At 35.8% G+C, this 26,444-nt stretch overlaps 1 protein-coding gene across 8 annotated transcripts in view; it reads right to left on the bottom strand.

The window, feature by feature from the left end:
• Positions 1-26,444, bottom strand: part of DGKH (diacylglycerol kinase eta) — a 243,015-nt gene that overhangs the window by 41,699 nt on the left and 174,872 nt on the right. For all 8 annotated transcript variants that reach the window (XM_043998633.1, XM_043998637.1, XM_043998632.1 and 5 more), the window contains 9 exons: positions 25,848-25,935; positions 17,184-17,269; positions 13,842-13,941; positions 10,630-10,903; positions 9,244-9,369; positions 6,802-6,933; positions 4,626-4,743; positions 4,036-4,146; positions 2,853-2,949 (listed from right to left, as the gene is read on the bottom strand). In XM_043998633.1, coding sequence (XP_043854568.1) covers positions 2,853-2,949; positions 4,036-4,146; positions 4,626-4,743; positions 6,802-6,933; positions 9,244-9,369; positions 10,630-10,903; positions 13,842-13,941; positions 17,184-17,269; positions 25,848-25,935 — 1,132 coding nt within the window. The remainder of the gene's footprint in view (positions 1-2,852; positions 2,950-4,035; positions 4,147-4,625; positions 4,744-6,801; positions 6,934-9,243; positions 9,370-10,629; positions 10,904-13,841; positions 13,942-17,183; positions 17,270-25,847; positions 25,936-26,444) is intronic.

Below are 26,444 nucleotides of genomic sequence, written 5' to 3' on the forward strand. Positions count from 1 at the left end.
TCTGTCACAGGCCTCTTTGCAGCCTGGTAGGCCCTGCCACCAGTTTTACTATATTGGTGTCACCTTCCAGAATACAGCCTTGCCTCCTTGCTTGCCATGAGGCATTGGAATATGACTTGAGTGCAGAATGATATTATAAATTATAATTTAATCGTTAGAAAACAAAATATGCCTTAAAAAAATCCCTGGGAACCTAACAAAAAATTTATTTTTCTGCTACTAAAACCCAGCAATTTATTGACAAAGGCCCTAGGTAATGCTGTTTCTTTTCTCACAGCACTACACTAGTGGCATGTTTTGTTTTGCATTCCCCTAACTTACTATGGGGATGTATCATTTCACTGAGGCAGTTAGGTGGTACATTAGATATAGCACCGGGCTTGGAATCAGGAAGATTCATCTTCCTGAGCTTAAATCTGGCCTCAGACTCTTACTGACTGTGTGAGTCAGTAATTTACTTAAACCTTTGAACATCTTAGGTTCCTCATCTTTTAAATGGCAATCATAATAGCACCTCCTTCACAGGGTTGTTGTGAGCCTCACATGTGATATGTGATACACAAAATGCTTTGCAAATTGTAAACATCAATTAATCCTCTTTGCCCCAGTTCCTCATTTGTAAAATGTGCTGAAGAAGAAAATAGCAAACCAGTCCTGTATCTTTGCCAAAAAAACGCACATCCTAAATAGGGTCACAAAGAGTCAGACATGACTGAAACAACTGAATAATAATATCACAATTTTATTGGTTTGAGCGGCCTTTCCACCAGTGCAAATCACAACCCTTCTATACCTTAGTAGAGAAGGTCTTAGTGAATCTGAGTCTTTCAGAACTTAGCTAAGTTGGTTTTGGGGCAATGGTTTGGTAGAGACAGCTTGAATTCTACTGGCATCTTCCTCAAAAATCCAGGGTTACTCTCATACCACAAGGTATGAGAAGGACTTTAATGGGTGGGGAGGGGGGAGGGCAATGAGAGTTAAGTGACTTGAGCAGGGTCACACAGCTAGTAAGTGTCAAGCGTCCGAGGCCGGATTTGAACTCATGTCCTCCTGAATCCAGGGCTGGTGCTTTATTCACTGTGCCATCAAGCTGCCCCCTAAATGAATTTTTTTTTTTGGTGAGGCAATTGGGGTTAAGTGACTTTCCCAGGGTCACACAGGTAGTAAGTGTCAAGTGTCTGAGGTCATATTTGAACTCAGGTTCTCCTGACTCCAGGGCTGGTACTCTATCCACTGAGCCACCTAGCTGCCTCCCCTAAATGAATTTTTTAAATGCATCCATGTCTATGCAGAAGCCATTATATAGACACAACCAAAGTGACGCAACTTCTCTACTGTACTTCCCTCCCTCTCTCCCAATGGGGATTGTTTTACTTCATCAAATTAAAAGTTCTCTAAATAGATAGATACATGACTAGAATGGAAAAGCACATCACCTCAGTTCCCACTATCCCAAAACCTAGCAGGGTGGCAAAAAATCTTTAAGCAGTCCCTGAACCACAGAGTCATGGCAAGTACATCATGAGACTATGAAGAATTTATTCAAAAGTAGTCAAATGGTCAATAGCAGAGTGAAGATGGATAACCTTGTGTCATATTAAGCATAGGATGCCAGCAGCAGGGAGTTGCAATCTTTGTTTAGTCCTTCTCTTTTCCCATTGGGCTACCACTCTCAACCTACTATCTACAAATTTATTGCACTGGTTAATCTGTATTCTTTCTTATATAAAAACAAAACAAAAATCCCCTACTATCCCTTTACACTAATGTAAGATTTCATACCTCTTTTATTATATTTCCCACCTTTCCATTATATTATTTTCATTATATTTCATTATATTCAACATATCATATATTTCATTATATAAGTATTTGAGTATATGTCCCTTCTCCTGCTAGATTATAAGCAATATGATAAGAGGGACCATGACCTATTCTTCTTCATATTCCCCTATAGTACTTAGTATAGTATACTCCACCTAATAGGTACTCAGCAAATATTTATTGAATGAGTATTCGGTACCAAATTTATAACATATGTTTTAATAATTTAATAAATACTGTATTAAAATATTGTAATTAAATCAACTGGATAAAATTAATACTGTTGTCTTTTCCTCTCTCAATCTTTCATTGGCTCTGGATGTATCTTTCTCCCAAAATAGTCATATTATCCTCAATATAAGAGTTCAGAAAAAATCTTAAGAAGAAATAATATGTGTGAGAGCAAGCTGGTCAAATATGTTAGGTTTTTAAAGGAAAACAACTATTTAGTATTTAGAAATGAAAATATTATCAATATCCCTACAATTGTAATTCACCAGCAAGACAAACTACCCTACATTTTGCACATATTGTTTAAGCTATAGTTTATTGAAAGAATAGATATAAAAACAAACTACTCCAAGACATAAACATCTTTCTTTCCATTTAGAGTAAACAGTTGTCAGGGGCTGCTAGGTGGCACTGTGGATAAAGCACCAGTCCTGGATTTAGGAGGACTTGAGTTCAAATTCAACCTCAAACAATTGACACTTACTAGCTGTGTGACCTTAGTCAAGTCACTTAACCCTCATTGCCCTGCCTCCCCCCCCAAAAAAAGAAGAGAATAGAATAAATAGTTGTCATCATTCCAGAACCCCAATAGTAAGGAAGCATGCTCTTTTAACATGTCTATTTTACTTTACAGAGATTTGGTAAACCCAGTTTGAAAATAATCTCACTACCCTTGCCTAGGTAAGATTCCGTCATTGACAGGCTTTCAAACGTAATCTAGCACAAATATATTGTCTTATAAGTTGCAAATGTGGTATTTTAATAACTTAAAAAGAAATTAATTGAAATAATCTTACCTCAAGCTGAACTCTTTGTTCTAAATTCTTATAAGTCCGTTGTAATAACTCTTTGGTTCCAAGGACCCCATACCACATCATGTTTTTGGTTCGGCTCCTGAAAATAAAATGACTTAATGTACTAAAATATGCAATTTCAGTAAACTGATCGTTTTTCCAAATACAAATCGTTTCTTGTATATAAATATAAATAAACAGTTATGAAATTAAAGCAAAATATTCACTTTACAATAACCACATCTTACAAGATTTAATTATCTGATTACTCCTAAAGGGTTATAAAACCATGCATGCCCTTTGACTAAGCAATACAATACTAGGTCTGCATCCCAAAGAGATTTTTTAAAAAGGAAAAGGACCTATATGTACAAAAATACTTATAGGAACTCTTTTAGGGGTAGCAATGAATTGGAAAACAAGGGATGTCCATCAATTGGGGAATGGATGAACAAGTTGTTGTATATGATTGTGATGGAATATTATTGAGCTATAAGAAATGACAAGCAGCTAGGGGAGGGGGGGAGGGAGGGGAGGGAGGGAGAAAAATTTGAAATTTGAAATCCTGTATGACTCTTAAAGTACCATGTAAATGCAAAAAAAAAAAAGAAAAGAAAAAGAAAAAATGAAAGATAGGGAAGCCTATCTACCATAAAAAAAAAAAAAGAAATGACAAGCAGGATGCTCTCAGAAAAACCTGGAAAGACTAACACAAACAGACGCAAAAATGAAGTGAGCAGAACCAAGAGAATATTGTACACAATAACAGCAATATTTTATGAAGATTAACTTTGAATAACAACCATTCTCAGCAATATGATGATCCAAGACAATTCTGAAGGACTTATGATGAAAGGTGCTATTCATCTCCAGAGAAAGAACTGGTGGAATCTGAATGTACCTTGAAGCAGACTTTTTCTTTTATTATCTTTATTTTTTTCCCTGTGTTTTCTTTCACAGCATGACTTACATGGCAATGAGTTTTGCATGACTACACATGTATAATGTATGTCAGATTACTTGACCTCTCAGTTCCCAGTCGGGGGGAGGGAAGGAAGAGGGGGCAGGGGAGAATTTGGAATACAAATTAAAAAAAAAAAGAATGTTAAAATTGTTTTTACATGTAATTGGGGAAAAAATAAAAATTAAATTTAAAAGAATTTGTAAAAGGGAAAGTTTTAATTACCTGCATTTTTCCGGGTGTTCCTCTCGCTTATTGTTAAACTCTAATGAAATTTTTGCATCTAATCCAATTCCAAAGTAATTGTTCATAACACATTTTTCTGAATATCCTTCTCTACATTAAGAATAACAGTAAGACATAGAATCAGGGACTTAAAAACAATTGCAATCATTACACACAAATGTAGCATTTGGAATCTCCTTCATTGAAACTGACTAGTCTTTCAGGGAAAAGGAGCAAAGTTGGAGTTTTAGAATAAAGTGAACAAGGATCACTTTCTATCTTTGACCACAGACTACAAAATTATTCAAAGACCAAAGTGCTATGAAGGATACAAATAAACATAAGACATGATCTCTTAAAAAACATTCTCTCTTAGTGAAAACTTGATATAGATGATACAGATAGTTATATATTTATGTTAGGTCATATACTTGTATATGCATAACAAGTATATACATGTGTATATGTACATTTCAATGTATATACTTTTGCTGTCATTTCAAAATTGTTATAGAGAGGAGAGAAGAGGAAATAACAAAGAAAGACACTGAAGTAAAATGTTCATAAAAAACCAAAATATATTTTCTTACAGTGAATCTGGATCAGGGTCAATAAATGGTGTAGCACCAAAGGGATCAATATTTGCCAGTAACATTTTGCTGATAATAGAACTCCCAGCAATTGAAGCGGCTAATCCTGCTTTTAAACCTGATGAGAAGCAGGGAAAAGTAGAGAATCACGAATCAAAACCCAGAGCAAATCCCAGAGCAGGAAGTATTTAGCAGCTAGAGAAGTCCTACTCTCTGGCATCTTTTGTTATTAAAACCCCCTTGCTACCAAATGTAAGGCACTCAGAAGACCTGTTCTCAATTTACAAAACAAAAAGCAAAGGTTCTGGTAGATGCTATTTCTTGCCTGAAATTCTAAGGAGCCAAATTTTAAGCAGAACATTTAATATGCACACTCAAGCAGGGACCTCTAGAAATATAATCCCATTGGTTTTATATCCTAAATTCTTTTGTTATCACAAATGAAATATTAAGTTTTCAAATGAGATAAAGGGATAATTGGATTACCCAAATTATCATGGGTATATCATTTTCATAAACTACAAACAGATGAAGCTTCCCAGTTCAATATGCCAAAGAGGTATATAAGGCAGGAAACCACAAAGAATATTGTGAATAAGCAATGAAAGAACAAAAGATAAAAAGTGGTTACTGCTTTTGTAATAAAGGAATTGTTCAGGAATACACAAACTAAATGTAAACCACTAAAGAAAGAACTTGACTAGTTTCTATTTATAGACACCACATTTTAAAAAAATTTCTTTGAATAATCTTCAAAATGCAAATAAAGGGGCAGCTAGGTGGCGCAGTGGATACAGCACCAGCCCTGGAGTCAGGAGTACCTGAGTTCAAATCAGGCCTCAGACACTTAATACGTACTAGCTGTGTGACCCTGGGCAAGTCACTTAACCCCAATTGCCTCACTAAAAACAAAAAACAAACAAACAAAAAAATGCAAATAAAAATTTAAGTCAAAGGTAATCCTCTGAGTCCTCCACAACAACCCTGGCACCAGAAATAGAAAATCTGAGAGAATAAGACAGCAAAGCTTAGGTAAATAAAAAACACAGGAATACAGCATTAAAACAAGGAGTGAGGAAGGAATGGTGAAGAGGGAAAAAAAGTAGTTGAGGGTACAGTATATGCTGAGGGATTAGTAAAACACTATTAGTATAACTATTCTCTCTATCCTTTTAACCACCCACCCAAACTTCTTTTCTTCAAGAAAAACTATTACTTGAATTATTAGTTGTAAAGTCTGGCCTATAATAATAAAAAAAAAAAAGATGAGGTTAATTTTATTCTTCCACCAAATCTAAATGTTTTAGAACTACTATAATTTATCAAAAAATGAATGTTAAATGTTTTACATGCAATTGGAAAAAATAAAATAACAAAGAGAGAAAAAAGAAATACTATAGCTTGTCACCTCAATTTCCTATTTATTCAGACTTTCAGTAACAGATTTCTCCTTTATTCTTTTGTTTTGTTTTTTCTTTTTCTTTTTTTGTGAGGCAATTGGGGTTAAGTGACTTGCCCAGGGTCACACAGCTAGTAAGTGTCAAGTGTCTGAGGCTGGATTTGAACTCAGGTCCTCTTGACTCCAGGGCCGGTGCTCTATCCACTGCACCATCTAGCTGCCCCTCTCCTTTATTCTTCAGAATGTCATCAGGGGGCTAACTTTCTATTTAGCAAGCCTTGATATCATAGCAAGCCTGCAGTATAGTCCTTTCCAGATCTTGACAGACTCCTTATCTAATTCTAAGGGACCTTAGTAACCAGATTGGTTTGAAGATTCCATTCCTCCAGTTGTTGAACCCTACAAAGGATTTGAGGAAAACTCTAGAAGTCTCCAAGTATAGTGTCTAAGTCAATGAGAACACCCATTAACTCTTTATCTCACCCCAACCACAGATTTCTCTAGATTATTTTTGTCATCGTTCAAGCCCAGACCAGACTAATTTTAGGGCCCTCATGTTTACTCCAGTCCTAGATCACCATCCTCTGATAGGTATCCAGAAACAGAAGAAAATTTAGTGGCCTAGAAACAGCCAACTATGGTACCAACTTGGAAGCAACAATGGATAGGCTGACAAATGTTATCAGAGAAGTCCTTTATAGGAAATTTAAGTCAGTCATTAAAAACATGATTCCTTCGTTCACATAGAGAGTTAATGTGTTTCTGAGTTGTTACTACCTGGACAAATTATTCTGGTATTAAGCACAGGAAGATTTTCCTTGTTGGATGTCAATACTGGACCAGAAATTGAGATAGGTTGAGAACAGCCTTGATTTATACATGTATCTGGGGACCGGGGTGCAATTTTAACTGTTGGCAAAAAAAATCTGGATTAGAAAAAGAAGTAATAATACATCAACAAACAGACACACATGAGCATAAATCCAAGATCCAAAGAAAAGGAAAGCAGGCTTACGGGAAATCAGGATTCTCCTCTCTATTCCTTTTTGTTTGTTTGTTTGTTTACTTTTGTTAAAAATTAGTATGTGAAGAAGACAGAGTTTATCTGATGCAGGGAGGTTTTGGGTTTCCAGTTTTAGTCAGGATAATAAGATTTCAAGAAAAAAAGGGGCTTCTAGGATAATCTAGTTCATTTAAGAGATGAGGATACCAACGCCAAGAGTGAGGAGAGACTTTCCCAAGATCACATAAGATAAATAGTAGATTTGAATTTGGAAACAGATCTTCTGATTCTAAACCCAATGTTCTTTCACTATATCATATTATGAAAGAGAGAATAGTAAGAAAAAAGGTGGAGGGATATAATCATTTACATATACAGGTATGGTCAATGGAAATTTCATACATAAACAGAATTTATTAGGCTTGATGACTTTTTCAAACAATAGATTGTTTTAAATGGATGCATTTGTTTTAGTAAATTTACTAGTCTTCATATCAGAGAAAGGTCTAATAATATCTTTTACATAATAAGTACTTAATAAATATTAAATTCAAATAAAATAACTCAAGAATTAACTGAAGAATTTTCTTCTACAAAGCTTTGGAGAAAAAGCATTTGAAAACAATATTTTGCTTTCAAATCAAATGCAATATAGTAACACCCATAGCCCTCATATGATATTAGTGCGACTCAGATTGCTTCCACTGTTCTACCATATACCATATGTATGCATAATATATGAATATCAATATGCTATTTTTTATTTGAGATTTTAAAATTTTCTAAATAATTTTTTGTTTGTTTGCTTTGCAGGGCAATGAGCATTAAGTGACTTGTCCAGGGTCACACAGCTGATAAGTGTCAAGTGTCTGAGGTCAGATTTGAACTCAGGTCCTCCTGAATCCAAGGCCAGTACTTTATCCACTGTGCTACCTAGCTGCCCCCCCGCCTTTTTTGTATTTGAGATTAAAAAAAAAAGAACTATAAACTATTGAGATTAGGATAATTTAATGGTCAAATAATGTCTTCAATAGGGCATCTAGCTAGTTCAGTGGATAGAGTTCCAGGCTTGAAGTCTGAAGACTCATCTTCCTGAGTTCAAATCTGGACTCAGACACTTACTAACTGTGTGATCCTGGGTAAGTCACTTGACCCTGTTTGCCTCAGTTCCTCATCTATACAATGAGCTGGAGAAGGAAATGGCAAACCATTCTAGTATCTTTGCCAAGAAAACCCCAAATGGGGTCATGAAGAATCAAACATGACTGAAATGACTGAATAACAACAATAACAAAATGTCTTCAACTAACTTGAAAATACCCTGGCAGATGATTTAAAAAAACAACCTTGAAATTGAATTATCTTTCACTCTTCATGACGTGAAAACAGATTGCTAATCTTATAATTCAATTGTCTTTGTGTTTTGGGACAGGCCAGGTGCAGTGAAAGAAAGCAGAGGGACAGCTGCTCTTTAGTTTGACAGATGGGACTCCTGGGGCTAAGCTACCATAAAAATAACCTTTTGATGTTCATGCTCTGATAAAAACCAACAGTCCTAATGACAAAAATTGATGTTTCATTGATGGTAATTTAATTCATATTTCATGGTTTCTTCTGAAAGAGAACATCCCACTGACAGTATTCATATGTACTCTGCTTCATGCATTTTAGACATATGACTTACAATATAACTTCACAATAATCAAAATAGGCTTGGGCCCAGATACAATGAATACTTAATAGAGAAGTACTACTATACCAGCATTAACTCATGATTCTTTGGGGGCCAGAATGATTTTCATTCAGAAAATAAGCAGAGCTGAAATTCTAAAAATTATACAGATATTTAACTAAATTTCTGTATTTATCAAAAAGAAGTACACTTTATAGGAGGAGTAAAAACCATCAAAAATCCATGTGTTTAAATATCTTCTAGCAGAAGAAAAGATTTTTTTTAATTGCTGAAGTTATTGGCTCATCAATCAGTTAAGGAACATTAAGTGTCCACCATGTGCAAGGCAACATGCTAAGTACTGGGAATACAAAAAGAGGCAAAAGATAGTCCCTGCCCTGAAGGAGCTTACAATCTAATGAAAAGCACCACACAAATATATTGATCATCAGCCATCAGTTATGAGGAGTCTATGACAAAACCAGGTTGAAAAACCAAAGTAAAATGGTTAAATTCCACCATAATTTTGATATTAGCATCTTACCAGATGGATACTCCTTCCCATCATCATCTCTATCTTCTTTAGAGTATTCTGTTTCTTTACTGTCATCTAGGGGAACTGACAGGAGGTTACTTTCTTCATCAGTATGAATATTCTGTTCATCTACAACTGTAAATAATAAGAACAAGATAATTTTAATATTTCTAAAATACAAAAATGATTATTAGAATGGGGTGGAGGGCAAAAAAAAAGTATTTCTCTTTTCTTCCTAGAAACTTTAAGAGAAAGGAAACACTAATCCAATAATAGTAGATGATTCAATGATAATAACAGGATGAGTTCTGGATACTGTTATTACTACACTACTTCAGAGACAGCGTAGCATAGTGGAAAGAAGAGATAGCCTTAGAACTGGTAAGACCTGGGGTCAGGACTAGGCCCTGACAAAAGATACCTAGCAACTTTTAAAGTTTTGTTGTTGTTTTTTTAACTTTCTAAGTTTTCCAGACATGTCATTGCAGGACCAGTATAGTTCTACTTTGATAGAAGTTTCCTCATTGAGTTTCTTATACCAAAGAAATTATGTCTGATTTTTTAAAAACAGGCAAACCATTAATGAATTAAGATTCTAAGAGAAACATATTCATTTAACCAAATTTTTATATTCACCTAAAATATTAAATTTATAGGAAAAATAAAATGACTATGTCCCATCAAATTACATTAAGACAAGAGATGGGAAAATCTGTTAAAAATTTTAACTTAAAAGCACCATGTAAATTGAAGATACTAATATTAAAATGTACTAACATTTTCTACTATGTTACTGAAACAGCATATCTTTGTTTATTAAGAATTCAAAAGTTACCAATAAAATCAACTTCAATTTTAAAAGCATAAAATTAAGAGTAGTAGCTTATAAGTAAATATTCAGAAAGAACACCACATAAAATTACTGTCTGACTTAGTTCAACATTTCAAGTCATTCATTTTAAAGCCTGCTTTGCAGGTATTCGGTTTAGTACTATTAAGATTCTACTTACTAATGGATTAAGAAAAAGCATGAACAAATTTTATTTTAGTGGTTCCATTTTCCATTGAGCTCATAAAATCAGGTTATTGAAGGGGTGCCAAGCTGACTCAAAAGATGAAAACTATTTACATGATTGCACATGTATAGTATATTTCAGGTTGCTTACCATCTCGGGCGGCAGGGCAGAGAGAGAGAAAAGGATAGAATTTGGAACTCAAAACTTTAAAAAAATGTTTTAAAAACTGTTTTAACATGTAGTTAGGGAATAAAATATTATATATATATATATATATATATATATATATATATTTTTTTTTTTTTTTTAAAGATGAAAGCTTTGATGCTGCCTGGAAGAAGGAATCGCTGCTTTGTGACCTTGCTTTGCTCACGTGTACCTTTTTCAGCCTGCTCAATGATCTGCCTCACTGCTTTCTTTAAACTGTTTGCTCTCAACATTAACTCCTTTGGCTTGAAAGTTTTCTGTGCTGGAGTCTTTGGGGTGCCCTCCACGATGCGTCCTTTGCTTTCAGATAAGGACTCTTCACTTGAAAAGTCCACAGGATCTCCTTCAATATTGGGAGGGCCATGATGTTTGAATACTGGGACTGTCTGGGCTTCTGCATGTAAAGTCTGCAGTAGTTGGTCAAGTTTCTCATTTAGTATTGCACACTGGAAAAACATGAGTAAGAAGGATATAAATTAAAAGGAGAGAAGTGAGTGGAAGAGGGGAAAAATCACAAGACAAATATACTTGAGAGTTTAAGGAATTTAGCTACAAGAGAAAACTTCTAGAATTTAAATGTCTGTTTACATAGTTTCAAAGATCAGGTGTGTGTGTGCGTGTGTGTGTGTGTCTGTGTGTGTGTGTCTGTCTGTGTGTGTGTGTCTGTGTGTTGGGTCAGAAGGCATCTTTTTTTTTTATTATCTTGAGGGGTTGGAGATGGAGCTCACATCCCTGTGATTTCATTGGGATAGGGAGCTCCATGTGAGGAAATTTCCTATATCAATATAGCCAACTCTATCTTTGCAACTTAGATTCTTAGAGAGTTCTTTAAGGCACAGACTTTTAATGCTGCATGACTCTGGGAAAGTAATTTAATCTTTCTCAGTCTCAGTTTCCACAGCTATAAAATGGGGTACCAATAGCACCTCCCTGACAGAGTTATTTTGAGGTTTGACTAAGATAACACATGAAGCTTTGCAAACCTTAATGCTTTTATTATTATTATTACTACTGTTGTTTTTTGTTGTTGTTATTAGCCAGTATGTCTACAACCAGCACATATCAGACATAAGACTTGAACCCAAGAATTTTCAACTCAAAGGATGACACTGTCCATTGTGCATCACTGCCTCTCATTATGTTGGAGAAAGATGATCTAAACCAATGGACTCTGATTACAGGCACACCAAGTAAACTTAATTTAATAATCTGACCTGTGTTTATAAACTTATAATTGTACTTAGGGAATATATTGTTTATATATAGATATGTGTATGTATATGTAGATATGTATATATATATATATATGTATATTTGTGTATGTGTATGTGTGTTTATAAGGTGGATAAACATGATTCTGTAACTTGAAATTTTTAACTTTCAAGAAACTACCCAAAATCCTTCTATGATTAAAATGTTCCAAACTTTTTGTACAGGTATCCTTCTTTAAAGACCAATTTCTTTAAAAAAATAACAGTAAATATCTTTAAATCCTAACCTTTTAAAATGGGAACACAATTATATATTTCATGAACTATATTTTTATTAATGTCCAGTGACCTGAACCTGTGGCACCATTTTGACAACCATAAATGGGAACTCTGCTCACATAAAGTAAACTACCTGACCATCGGAAGTTCCTTTTGTGAAAGCATTTGCATTTGCTATCTACATTTGAATTTGCTGAATAATAACCCAAAAGAATAAGAAAATGAGGAGCAAGGCAAAATAAATGGTAGGCATACCGGCTGTTGCTATTGTCAGCTTTTTTAGGTCAAGAATTACATATTAACTCTTGCCTCTTGGGATAATACCAATCTCCTCCTCCTCTTCCTCCTCTACTTGACTGAAATACTAAGACAGAATGTTATAGCAGAAACTGTAGAGTGTAAAGGTGACGACCGAAGAAGCTGTATGCCTTCCTGAAATCTCAACAAAGCAAGGAAAAAAGGAACAGGAAGAAGAGACTGGAAGTCATTTAAAGGGAGAAGCATCATCAGCAATAGACTTAGTACCAAAAGTTTTTCAGTGGAGATAGATGGCAAATTGTAGTAGAATTGACAGAGGGATTTTGAGTCAGGCTTGCCTTTGATATCTGAGCATGATCAAGAGCAAATCACTTAACCTCTACCATATAGTGTCCTCATCTGTAAAGTGGGAACAATAATACCTGTAATACCAATAACCCCATAAGGTTGTGAGGAACAGATGAGATCATGTAAAGAAAATACCAATTATTATTTGTATTGTTGGGAAGCTGAAGATTCAGCAGGGTACTTTCCCACTTCTATTCTTTCTTCTCTTTTTTCCTCTAACAATCGCTTAAGGAAACAGGATCTGGAAAAGCTAATTCCTTTCCAAACACCAGGTGTCCTGGTTTGTTAAATAAGGCAACTAGATCCAAAATGTGAAAGGTACAATAAGGGTCTTCGGAATTTATATTAACTTCAGCCTTACTCAACGGCATCAGGGGAGAGGTAAATGGAGAAAGAAGTCAATGAAAGAATTAAGAAGCAGAAAAGGATAATGAACCATCCAGATTAGGACATGGTGGGAGACATACCAAAAGAAAACCTCACTATTCTTCTTCCTCCCTTATATCATCATATAGTACCTTTCCATCTGACAACTGTCATGCATTTCCCTCTTCTGTGATGCAAGTCTACTGAAGAATAGGATTGATTCAACTTATATAAATTTTCTTTTTACACAATTTTAATGAATGTACATATTATACATATTTAAGTAATGAAGGTGAATTTAAATGTTAAGTCTATGAAAGCTTAAATAAAATGCTTATATTCATCACCAAATTTCTTTCTCCGATGCATGAAACAGTTTGGCAGAGAAATAAATGCTTGATGGGTTGTACCATGAAATGTAATTTAATTTCAAAGGAATTCTTCTGGGCCTGTGATTTCAATGATGTAAAGAACTCCTGGTGAGAATCTTCTTCCAGTGAACATCTAAATGTTTTCTACAACATCAGTCTTAGAGACATGCCTGAGGCATGGAGCAGGCAATCCAATTACCCAGTCACACAACTGGTTGGTATCAGAGGCAAGATTTACCCCCAAGTCTTCCTGTCACTGAGACGAGCTCTCTCTCCACTGTGCAATGCTGCCTTACAGTTAGTCACCGGTAGGGAAGAGGACTTAGAGTCAGGATCACCCAGGTCCAAGTTCTACTTGGGCTGGACAAATTACTTAATCTCTCAGTGGCCCTAGCAACTCAAGTCTGAAAGCTTCAGTACGGGTACCCATCTGCATTGGTGGAGAGATTTTTCTCCATGGAAGCCCCCCACCCAGATAATCCAGATACAGACAGATAGATGGGGGAGGGGTGGAGGAGCCCCCACTCTTATGATCTGAAAGGTTTTCTTACTTTATTGGCCATGGCGTCTGCTACATCACTGTTTTCCTCTGTTCTTTCATACGTCTTCCCTACTTTGGCAACAAAGTCCTTTACGGTCTGACATAAAATCCTTTGAGGAAAGAGGAGTAGAACAACATCATGATACACATATCAAAAGGAAGCACCACCAAATGAAGTGCTAATGCATTCCTTTTCTGAATATAAATTCAAAAACTGCTTGACGAATTCAAGCAATTTACATGAAAAATGTAGAAATGAAAGCAGCGTTTGAAAACTTCATTGTTAAGGTTATGTGAGAAAAAATTTAAAGCTCAAAATATTTAATTACATGATTTTTTTTTTAAAAAGTTTATTTCCAGATGCCCCTCTTTAATTTTAATTATCTTGGTTTATAGCATCACTTCCTTTCTCTTAGATATCTGAATGGTTTCCGAGACTATTTGCAATGTTGGAAAGGTAATAGTTAATGATATTATGATTTTATTATTTTAGATAGATGGAAGAGAAATAATGTATATATGTCTTATCTCTACTTCCCACCTCTTGCACTTAGGGTACCTTTTACAATTCATCTTTATAATCCACTCAGTGTGAAGTATAGAGCTTTGTCCATTGTAGATGTCAAAAAAAAAAAAAGAGCAGGATGAATTGGAGCAACTATAGGAGCTACTTATGGTATAACAAAGGTCTGAGAAGACCTAGGTCTTGGTCCTGTCTCTGATACTAATTAGCTGGGACTTAGACAAGTCTGATGACCTGTGACTCAGTTTTCCTTTTTTTTTTCTTATTTAAATAATTAAGGATTGGACTAAGAACTCTTAGATTTCTAATTTGTTTTGATGGTACAATTTTTAAATTTGCACAAGAACATTATGTTTTCTTAACCTGCTTAATATTAGATGTGTGATTTGGTCAGAAAGTATCCTTTCGACATATACTCCTATAGACTACTTCCTTCATTCCCACCTCAACTTCTTTGTAGTCCCTTAATTCCTATAACTCTGATAGTCTGCAGAGCTTCTTGAATTGTGGAAGCTAGGCAACCCAACCCAGCTAAAATGAAAGCATTTATGGCATAGGAGAATGAATAGGCTAAGATCTGACAAATGGGATAAGCCAGTAGTAAGGGCTAGGAACGTGGTGTGGGATAAAAGCCAAAGCTAAGACCAGGCACAGAGCCATGAAAATCTACTGTTAAGACAAAGACTAGAAACAGAGCTGGATGGAGTTCTAGGCAATAAAAATAAGAATAATTTATAATTGCATAGCATTTGACAGTTGGTAAAAACAACTTTTGGACATGAGATCACTTAATTCTCATAACAACCCTCTAAGGTAGATAGAACTACTTCACATTTTTACAAATAAGGAAACCATAAGGTCAAGTGACTTGGCCAAAGGCATATGCTAGTATTGTTGCCACCACAGACTAGCACAGTAGTCTATAGTGACAAAATAGTGAAATTAAAGCTACAAGTCATACAATCATCTTATTTTAGACGTGTTTTAACTTCTTCCCAAACTTTTTGTAAAATCTTTTAACAGTAAGAAAAATCAAATAATGTGTGGTATTAATTAGTAAAATAGTCAAAAGACAAAAGAAAGGAATAAATGCTTTTCACAATCCAAATAAATAAATCATCACTATCTGACAGGTCAATTAAGAGGGAATTCTTTCTTTCTTGGGAATATTAATCAATTTATTAAAATGCTAGTAAAGGGTCTTCTCAAATGTTATAATTTAGGTAACAGTCCTTTTTTTTTCCTGAAGTTTGGGATTATCATTCTTTTCGCAAAGCTTCTCAGAACCTGGGTTTCATTATTAGGTTTCTTGCTGTGTGTGAAGGGTGGGGTGAGGGGTGGGAAGAGGTGAACTTAAGGAAACATATATCTTGAATTAATCAATCCAAATTCATTGCATTCACAAATTCAACTTCCTGATCTCCTTGGCAATCTTGTCCCAAATGCCCCCAAACTGATGAATTTCACCTTCTGGGTTTTTCTCCCCTTCTTCACTTATTCCTTTCTTACTCTTTCCAGGATTCTTGTTGCCCACAAAAGATATGATTTAGATTTTTGCTTTTAATAATTTATGTATTTTTTTAAATTCCACTCACACTGCCGTCACCCTAGTCCAGGCTTCCATTACCTCCCACTATTATAAGAGTTTTCCTGCCACATATTTCTCCTTCTGTTTACCATTCTCCACTTAGCTGCCAAATTGATGTTCACACACCTATTGAAAAAGCTTCCATGGGTTCCCTCTTACCTCTAATCTAAAATGTAGACTTCTATGATCAACTTTTGAAACCCTTCACAATTTGCCTCTCACCTACCTTTCCAGCTGTTATGCCATGCTCCCCTCCCCCTCCTCCAGTGTACATTCCAGAATAACCTACCTACTTACTGATCCCCATCCATTACACTCCATTTGCCATCTTCTTTGCACAGGATGTACCCCACAACTGGAATGGACTCTCTCCTCATTTCTGCAGCTTTGTGGTAGGAATGTGGCTATCTCTGGGGGCGCACACACACACACACACACACACTGCAGAGTGGCCCAGGCTCTCTCAGCTGTTGAAGCCCTTTCTAGATTCTTTGCTTTGGCCTCATCCCTCCCCCATCCAAGACCCTGTCAAGTGTAGGCTTGACAAAATTGGAAGCGGTGAGTATAAAAGAATACTGCTCAGCTTTCCCTAACTGTGAGAAAAAACAATCAGACAAGATGCTATGGGACAGCTGAGCATTTGAAGCACGGTAAGGTAAAGTCACCTCGGGGACCGTGGCGTTCTGCCTTTATTTGATACTCTCCTGATTTCTCTTGATCAGGTATTTGTGAAAGTGGGGCCGAATAACTTTTATACTTCAAAGAAATTGAAGTGTAGCGTTTTAAAGTTTGTCTTTTAAAAGCCATTTTTAATTGGCTTTTATAGTCCATGAGTACTTATTGCGTTTCAACCTTGAACCTTGCTAAACCTGCCCTATTTTAATCTTGCCCTATTTTAATCTTGGTTTACAACACACCTCCTTTACAAGACCAATCCTTATTGAATTCCCCCACCTCTCACGATTTACCCATGCCTCCTCCCACCACCTCCACCAAATACCTTGTCTCTTCCTCGCATCTATTTTGTACTTATTTTTCTGAGTACAGGTAATACCACAGAATGTAAGATCCTTGAGAGCAGGGATTATTTGGTTTATATTTGTATCCCCACTGTCTAGTAAATTGCTTAGAACAGAGTAGGTATCTAATAAATGATTGCTGAATAAATGAATGAATCAATTATTTCAAGTCACATTCATCTACACACACCTTATTCATTATATATAAACTCCCCAACTCACTTAGCAGATGATATGACTACCGAGTGTTGATCAGAATTGAGGATTTTTGCAAGATGAATGGCGACTGAATCTTCATAAGATGACATCTGCAATAAAAGGGGAAAACACATTTGTTTACTTGGATGGTATCTGACACAGCACAGTGATTACATTTGCAAAACCAAAAGTATTTCATAACACACGGAAGGCGGTTGCATCTACCTATGCAAGCATGGTTTTATCCATACAGATGTAGAGCTTTCGTTCTTGTGAATTTTTTGGGGGGGAGGCAATGAGGGTTAAGTGACTTGCCCGGGGTCACACAGCTAGTAAGTGTCAAGTATCTGAGACCGGATTTGAACTCAGGTCCTTCTGAATCCAGGGCCGGTACTTTATCCACTGCGCCACCTAGCTGCCCCTTGTGAATTATTTTTAATGATAAAATTATTTACTTTGAGAAACCTCAGAATTCTGATCACTGCACTGACCAGTCATGATTCCTGAGCACTGATAATGAATAATATTTCTTTTCTTTTGGCAGAGAGGTGGTAGACCAAAGATGCAGAAGAATATATATATTTTTTCTGACAAGGTCAGTGTGAGAATTTGTTTTACATGATGACATTAATCATTATGAAGGAGGACTTGTGGGAAGGGGAAGTTGAGCAGTAGTGGGGAGAGTGATAGTAATACTTAAAAAGGGAAGGAGGGAAAGAAAAGAGCATTGATGATTAATAAAATATAAACATAAGAGAAAAGATGGTAGTTCAGTCAGGGGACACAGGCAAGCAGTCTTGCAACTACCTCGTACAATTTTTAAAATCCAGATTGTACATAGTGGAGATTCATGATTTCATATTCAGTGTCTTTTTCTGATCTTTGTATAGGGCAATGTTCAGGTTTATCAAGTTCAAAATAATAGAAAAGAAAAAATTAAAAAGAAACACTGTGATGCTTTATTTCTTAGCTCCCTTGAAAACAAAAAGGTCAGATCCAATTCATTAAACATTTGTAACCACCTGCTGAAACAATCTCCTCCTACATAGTAGTTACCTAGTTTTTTTTTTCCTCTACATTTTCCCAATCTTTATACAGCAAAGAGAAATGGAAATGCAAAGTAATAATGGTGACAAGATATCTGCCATAAATGGGGCAGCTGTCAAAGTTTAGGAAAGACTCCTAAAAAAGACTCTCTCTCTCTCTCTCTCTCTCTCTCTCTCTCTCTCTCTCTCTCTCTCTCTCTCTCTCTCTCTCTCTCTCTCTCTCTCTCTCCCTCCCTCCCTTCTCCATCCACATTTTCCTGCCTCTAGGTTTCTTTGTTTCTGTCTCTCTGTCTCTGTCTGTCTGTCTGTCTGATTTCTCTCTCTCCACATACCACATATCACAGAGAGGAGTTAGAGAGGAAACTGTCAGGTGAATGACCTCAAGTTACTCCTCAAAGTCACTCTATCAAGGTGATGAACCCCGTAGTCACCTGGTTGTTGGACCAGCCTCTACAGGCCCAGAAACACATGTATTATTGATGATTACACTAGCAATTCAATAAGATCACATTAGCCAGAGTGTGATGAACTGAGGTTTCTCCCCGCCCTCCTTGATTTCTGAAACTGAGAGTGCTTGATAACTTCATCTACAAAAAGGGCTTTGGTAGCACAGGAATAGACTAAAGAAGAGAAGATGTGGCTTATAAATTCCCATGGAACTGTAGGAAGCTGTGGCTTCTTAAGCCACTTTAGAATTTAAAAATTTTCAACCTCATTTTCAATTTCCTTTTGGTGAATTTCAATTAGGCAAAATAGCCAAGTAAGTAATTTCTTTAGGACTACACCAAGAAGGGAACATAAGAAGAACCTGAGATGCAAATGGGACTGGAGCTATATCATATGTTATGATTTTGAAGGAATTCATCCCTATTCCTAGATATGAATGCAAATCAGTGTGCCAGGAAATATGTATAGAATTGGAGGAGTACTAGGTGCTTCTGGGCAGGCTGTTTGCAATGAACTGATCTAGTTCAATCTCTGCCACCTAGTGGCCAACAGAGATATTGCGCCTCGAAGCTATTGCTCCCAGCCATACCCTTTGGGAGAAACATGCATTTTGTGCATTTGTGGTTCATGAGAATCACATGAACGAAATGCTTCACATTTGCTATATGCTTTATTGTGCTAGGCATTAAGAATACCTATGGCAAAATAAGATGTTATCTTAACTTCAAAGATCTGAAAACCAGGGATGTGCTGGTAAATGTTTAACAACCAGTTTGGGGAAGAGGGGATGGGGATTAAACTATTTTTAAAAATTTCTTAATTTTCAATCTTAATAGTATTTATTTTACATGTAAATAAAGTTCATCGTCATAAAATTTTGAGTTCCAAATTTTTCTCTCTCCCTCCCCTCTCCACATGACAGCAAGCAATCTGATATAGGTTATATATGTACAATTATATTAAACATATTTCCATATTAGTCATGTTGTGAAAGAAGAATCAGAAGAAAAGTACAAAAACCTCAAGAAAGAAAAGGAACACAAAGAAGTGAAAATAGTATGGGTTCAGAGATTAAAGTATTTTAAACGTTTAACCTGGATTATTAATATTTTCTCTATCATTTTCTTAAGTCTAGACAATGAACAAAACAATAAGCAAGCCATGATTTGAAATGTTTGTTAATTTCCAAATTGTAAATGCTCAGATTGAAAATTTAACAATTCATGAAGTATGAGTTCGCTCCTGTCCATATATCCCTGCCTACATCCTAATGCTGGGGGTGGGGGTGAGGGATTGCTAAATCAAAGAGGAGGGAAATCATTCTTTTATCATCTTAACTATTCCTTAAACTAATGGCTAACACTAAACATTCATAAAACTGAAGGTTCATAGGCCTTGCCAAGCTAGAACTTATAAATAGATATGAAGAACACAGAAACCATGAATTTATTTTCTCATTTGACAGACATTACAAAAATATGTCAAGTTCTGATCTTCTACTGAAGAGGACAGTGTAGAGTTTAAGACTTAGGGTAGAGATATTTAAAGACAATTAGAGGTTGTAAAATAAGGCCTACAGAAAACAATTTAAAGGAACTAGAGTTATTTATTTGGAGAAGAGTTTTAATGGGGTGTTTTTCCCCCAAGTGCATAAAAGCTTCTTACAAGGTATGGTAACCAGCTGTCTACCCCAGGCCATTAGCAATAAACCCAATTAGAAGACTTAGAGATTTAGGTTAATGATAAGGAAGAATTTTCTGGCACTGGTTGTTATTAAATAATAGAATTAGTTTCTGAAAGAGGTTGTTGAATTATCTTCTCTAGAAAGGCTTTTAAAAAACAGATGGTTTACATGTGGTCCTGTCTGGCAGTAGTAGTATAGAGTTAAGAAAGCCCTCAGAATCCTGTTAAGCTCTGTTTTCCTATGGTTACTAGCAAGATGATGGAAGCATGTATGTTAATTACGAGGAGGTACTGAGCTTTCTGTTCTTTCCAAGGAAAACTGAAAAGGCAATGGTTTCACAATCATGCCTGAGGAAATCTAAAATGGATACTGTTTAAGAGAACTACACATTTCGAGTAATGAGATTTATCCAGGGGAAGGGAGGTTGAGATATCTTTAATAAAATTTATCTCTTCAAAACAAGAAAAGCACCATCAAAACAGTACATTTATGCTGTTTGATAGCATATTAGGCCTTTTTCAGGGCTGTGTAGAGCCCTAGTATTAGCCAACAGGCTTACACATGCTATTCATTCACAGGCAAAAAAAATTAATAGGAAACAGTGATGAAACATTTCATTTTTAAAAATCTTTTCATATTAAAGAAAAACAGGCTTCCTTCTAATAAGTCAAGTATTTGATGTGACTTGGCAAAAATCAATGTAGCGCTACTGTTTAATCTGTTAGGTTTTTTTCTTAATATCCAAATGTAGGAATTGTTTTCTGATGGAAAGCTGGTTATTGCTGTATTCTAAAATACTGTTTAAAATGTTTAGCATCTGGAAGAAACAATCTGATCTTCCAATTTTATATTCTTTTGACTCAACTATTCTTAATGTTACAAAGAATCCAGAAGTTAAATAGGCAGACCTTTCCCAAGAGATTAAAGATAGGTGGGCATAGACTCAATAATCTTAATATTGTGCATCATGAATCTATAAAAGGAAGTTCTAAACTTTGCAATTATAAAGAGCAAGTATGGCCCCAGAGAAAGGAGTGGAAACTGTTCCTTTCAACCTTCTTCCTCCCTCTTTTTCTTCCTTCTTCCCTGCCTCCTTTTTTCCCTTCCTTGCAGAGATGCAGGACTATGGTGGGAGCACAGGGGGACTTGAATATGTTGTCAGACCCATTAAAGATGTTAGTTTGGCTAAATTGGGTTTTTTTTGTTCTTTTTTATTCTTTCTCCCAAGGGATAGCTCACTGAGTAAAGAAGAAAGGCAGGCACAAATCCAGAGACAAAGGTGATATTAAAAAAAAAAAAGATATCAACAAAAATTATTTTGGGGTTTGTTTTGTGAGGCAATGAGGGTTAAGTGGCTTGCCCTGGGTCACACAGCTAGTAAGTGTCTAGTGTCTGAGGTCAGATTTGAACTCAGATCCTACTGAATCCAGAGCCAGTGCTTTATCCACTGCGCCACCTAGCTGCCCCAACAAAAATTATTTTTAAAGTAAATTCTGCTTGAGTCTTAGTAAATATAAAGAAAAAAATAAACACATTTGGGTTTGTAAAAAGACAGATGTTGTGATGTTTAGACTGATCACACAGAATTGAAACTCTATCCAGTGGCTCTTATGGCAAAGAAAAAATACCCGGCTCTGGACTTAAGTATGACAAATAATTAGTAATTTATTCCAAAATTAATTATTCCTCAAACCTTGACACATATTTAATTTGGAAAGGCTTATCCTAGGTTTCTGAGGAATAAAAGCCTGTTAACACAGCAGGTGAGCAAGCAGTTTTATTCCCATGCTATATGCCATATTTATACCTATAATTTCCCCAAGCACATGTTTTTTCCTCCCCCAATTTTGAGAAGGCAAACAAATGTCTTTTCCTCTACATGATTTCATCCTGTGAGCTTATATTGTCAAGCTGCCACACATTCAGAGCCAATGATCCCAAACCCTTAATTTGAATCTGGAGCTTCCCTAGGATGGTTGCCTCTAAGGATTGTTAATTTAGATATTTAAACTCTGTTTGACAAGGGGGGAAAAGGGTATATGCTTCTTCATCTTCATATCCCTTCAATAATAGGCTAAGAAGGATAAGAATAAGAATAGCAAGAGTCTCTCATGATGATGACAGTCATAGCAAACAGTACACAGGGCTCCTCACTCAAATAACCACCTAAGGCAATGCTCCTGCTTGTGTGAGAACATATTTGCTCTACACAATGGTTTGGAGGTCACCCTTTCAATCAGTAGTGGCAATATGACTAAGTAATATCCTTCCCCACCCAGTTGCAGGTGTCAAATATTTATGAAAAGAAGAAAAAGGAATTTAGAATAAAGGCAGTATGGTTTAGGCAGGACATTTAGTCAAAAGATATGAATTCAAATTCCAGCTCTGGGAGACATTTGGCAAGTTTAATGTCTCAGGACTTGAGTTATTTCCTCTAAAATTAAGGGGTTGAACTAAGTAATCCGTCTATCTCTAAATCCCAATATAAACTCTGTATTATCAAAGGGGCATCCTTTTCCTAATCTGTAAAAGGAGGGGGTTAGATGATGTCTAAGGTCCCTTTCAGAGCTAAATCTCTGAATGTGATCACTTTCTCCAAGCATGGAATGGGATACTTGGGAAGGTGGTGACTACAATTTGATATTAAGAAATTTAGACATTAGGGCAGCTAGGTGGCACAGTGGATAGAGTGCTGGTCCTGTAGTCAAGAAGGCTCATCTTCATGAATTCAAATCTAGCCTCAGACACTTGCTCGCTGTGTGAAACTGGGAACTTCACTTAACCCTGTTTGCCTCAGTTTTCTCATCTGTAAAATGAGCTGGAGAAGGAAATGGTAAATCACCCCAGTATTTTTGCCAAGAAAACCCCAAATGGGGTCATGAAGAGTCAGATATGACTGAAAAAACTGAACAACAATAATTCATAAGTTAAGCAAGCTAACTGTTGCCTACCAATTTAATGCAGCAAACATGAGTAAAATACCTAGTATGTTTGAAACGCTGTATGCCAAGATACATACAGACTCTGCTATATATAGACATAAGAAATCCCAATACAGGTAACTATCTATATCGGTCATTTTGGCACTTGATTATATACTGTATTTTGCATGATTACTGGGCAGTTTGAGGCAGCAAGACATAGTGTTAAGTATGATTAGTTTATAGTAAGGAGACAGGTTTGCATTCTTGCTTCAACACTTACTAGATGTGTAACCTTAAGTCAGTCACTTCGATTTTCTAAACCTTAGTTTCCTTATCTATAAAACACCGATCCAGGATCTTAAAATAAAAAATACTTCTTTCATCTTACTCACGGGACTGTTTTGAGGAAAGAATTTTTTAAACCTTAATATTTTACAAAGTTTTGCAGAAAAATATGAGCTATTATTAAAAACCTGAAGTCTAATCTGTTTATGTCTGTTTTGTTTGGCATAATAAATTTCTGTAGGTTAGAAACCTTATACTTCCTTTGACTACTATCCAGCGAAATCTCCATCACTTATCTGGCATTCACTTGTTGGGAAGATCTCAAAAAGGATTCTTATACAGATAGAGGTCAAACTAGGTAGCCATCAAGGTTCTTTCCAACTTTCCAAGGTCCTGTGATTCTGAGACGAGTACATAAAGAATAGGCCCAACCAATATGTTCTAAGAAATCTGGAGAGAACAATATTCCTTTCCTATGAGGAGTAGGGGTCAAAGAAGGTTTCATGGAGGAAATGGTACCTGAGTTAAGTCGGGAAGGAAGGGAGCAACTTCAACAAAGACATGAGGATAGGATCCCTAATCTTCATCCTGACTCTGAAGTCCCTGATCAGCCATGGCAAACATAGATAATCACAATACTTAATACTACTTGGTAAACACACGAGTTGCAAAACTATTCTTTTTGCTATGTTAGTGTTATGACCTGTCCAAAGAGGAAGGTTATTAATAGGAGAAGAGAAGGAAGGGGCAAGTAATGCTTCATGAAAGGGGTAATATTTGAATTGGGCTTTGAAAGGCAGAATTCAGTGGATAAATATAAAGGCAAGTCAGACTTTGTGTTGGAATCCAAAGTTGAAAAGTGTTATAGTTGGCTATGATGAAAAGCTAGAAAGATTCACATAGCAGTAGTCATTGGTAGCTTGATCAAGTATGTTTTGTTGTTGTTGTCTATTAAGAATATGGAGAGGGGCAGCTAGGTGGCGCAGTGGATAGAGCACCAGCCCTGCATTCAGGAGGACCTGAGTTCAAATCCGGCCTCAGACACTTAACACTTACTGGCTGTGTGACCCTGGGCAAGTCACTTAACCCCAATTGCCTCACCAAAAAAAAAAAAAAAAAGTTCATTCAAACATAAAAATGTCCCTTTGAAAATATAGGTAGGAAACAATAACACTCTGATGTATTAATACATTTTGGTGAGAGAAATGAATTTAATATTTAGGGAACATGGTTTGGGCTAAATTGGATGCAACTGACACAATTGACTATTGGGAGAAATACTCATGGATTTTATTTAAACCAAAAGTTAGATTTGCCCTCAAGACTGGAAATCTTTCATTTTAGAATTGAACTTCCAGGGGCAGCTAGGCCCTGGAGTCAGGGGACCTGAGTACAAATCCAGCCTCAGACACGTGACACTTACTAGTTGTGTGACCCTGGGCAAGTCACTTAACCCCAATTGCCTTTAAAAAAAATTTAAAAAAAAAAGAATTGAACTTCCTTTTAAGAAATCCCAATACAGGTAACTATCTATATCGGTCATTTTGGCACTTGATTATATACTGTATTTTGCATGATTACTGGGCAGTTTGAGGCAGCAAGACATAGTGTTAAGTATGATTAGTTTATAGTAAGGAGACAGGTTTGCATTCTTGCTTCAACACTTACTAGATGTGTAACCTTAAGTCAGTCACTTCGATTTTCTAAACCTTAGTTTCCTTATCTATAAAACACCGATCCAGGATCTTAAAATAAAAAATACTTCTTTCATCTTACTCACGGGACTGTTTTGAGGAAAGAATTTTTTAAACCTTAATATTTTACAAAGTTTTGCAGAAAAATATGAGCTATTATTAAAAACCTGAAGTCTAATCTGTTTATGTCTGTTTTGTTTGGCATAATAAATTTCTGTAGGTTAGAAACCTTATACTTCCTTTGACTACTATCCAGAGGCCAACATTTGCAGGGTGTAGAGTTGGTGCTTGATAAATTCCAAATGAATAATAATAAATAAATTCCAAATAAATAATAATGAATAAAAATAGCACACCGGGCTATTTCTTTCCTGCCAGATCAACCACTTACATACATACATATACATGTGTGTGTATATTTTTTCCTTCAGTGTGAGAAATAAAAAGTAGTCAGTGAAATCATACTACATACTACATAGAGAATTCTTATTTGAAATTCAATTGATGCATCTTTCACATTTAACATCTATTATTTAGTGATTTTATTTATCATTTCAAGACAGTCACTAATTTGCTAAGTATTAAGCACATGCAGGGTGAAGCCTTACGTGAGCTTCTTCATTTTCCTCTTCTGGAGTGGTGGGAAGGATAGAAGGCTTTGTTGGCAATTTGAGTTCATATGTCATTATACTCCACCTGAAGGAAAAGAAAACAGTGATCTAAAAATCACTTCAAAATCTCATGAACTGATTTATTTACCATCTCATGAACATAAACATATTTGTCAATGATAACTACGTTTCCTCGGATCTTAAAATAATGACAACCAGTAGATATGAAATTCTGGAAGCCTCATAAGAAATGAAAGAAACAACATTTTATTATAACCACCTCTTACTATAGTTCCCTTCCTGGATTAAGTATATTTATATTATCTAAGTTTTATAAATTGCCTTCCATATAATGTTCCCTCTTATTAAACTGTCTTGTCCTTAAAAGGCAAATTAACCCTATTCCGATTAAGGAAATATATGGGGGAAGTGCTTAAGCAGAAATTATAATGAAAAAAATTTAATTGAAATAAAGATTTTTTTCAGTCATTTTTTTTTATTTATTTGGTGAGGTAATTGGGGTTAAGTGACTTGCCCAGAGTCACACAGCTAGTAAGTGTTAAGTGTCTGAGGCCAGATTTGAACTCAGGTCCT

The sequence above is a fragment of the Dromiciops gliroides genome, chromosome 3 (assembly GCF_019393635.1).
Source record: "Dromiciops gliroides isolate mDroGli1 chromosome 3, mDroGli1.pri, whole genome shotgun sequence".
NCBI classification, from domain to species: Eukaryota; Metazoa; Chordata; class Mammalia; order Microbiotheria; family Microbiotheriidae; genus Dromiciops; species Dromiciops gliroides.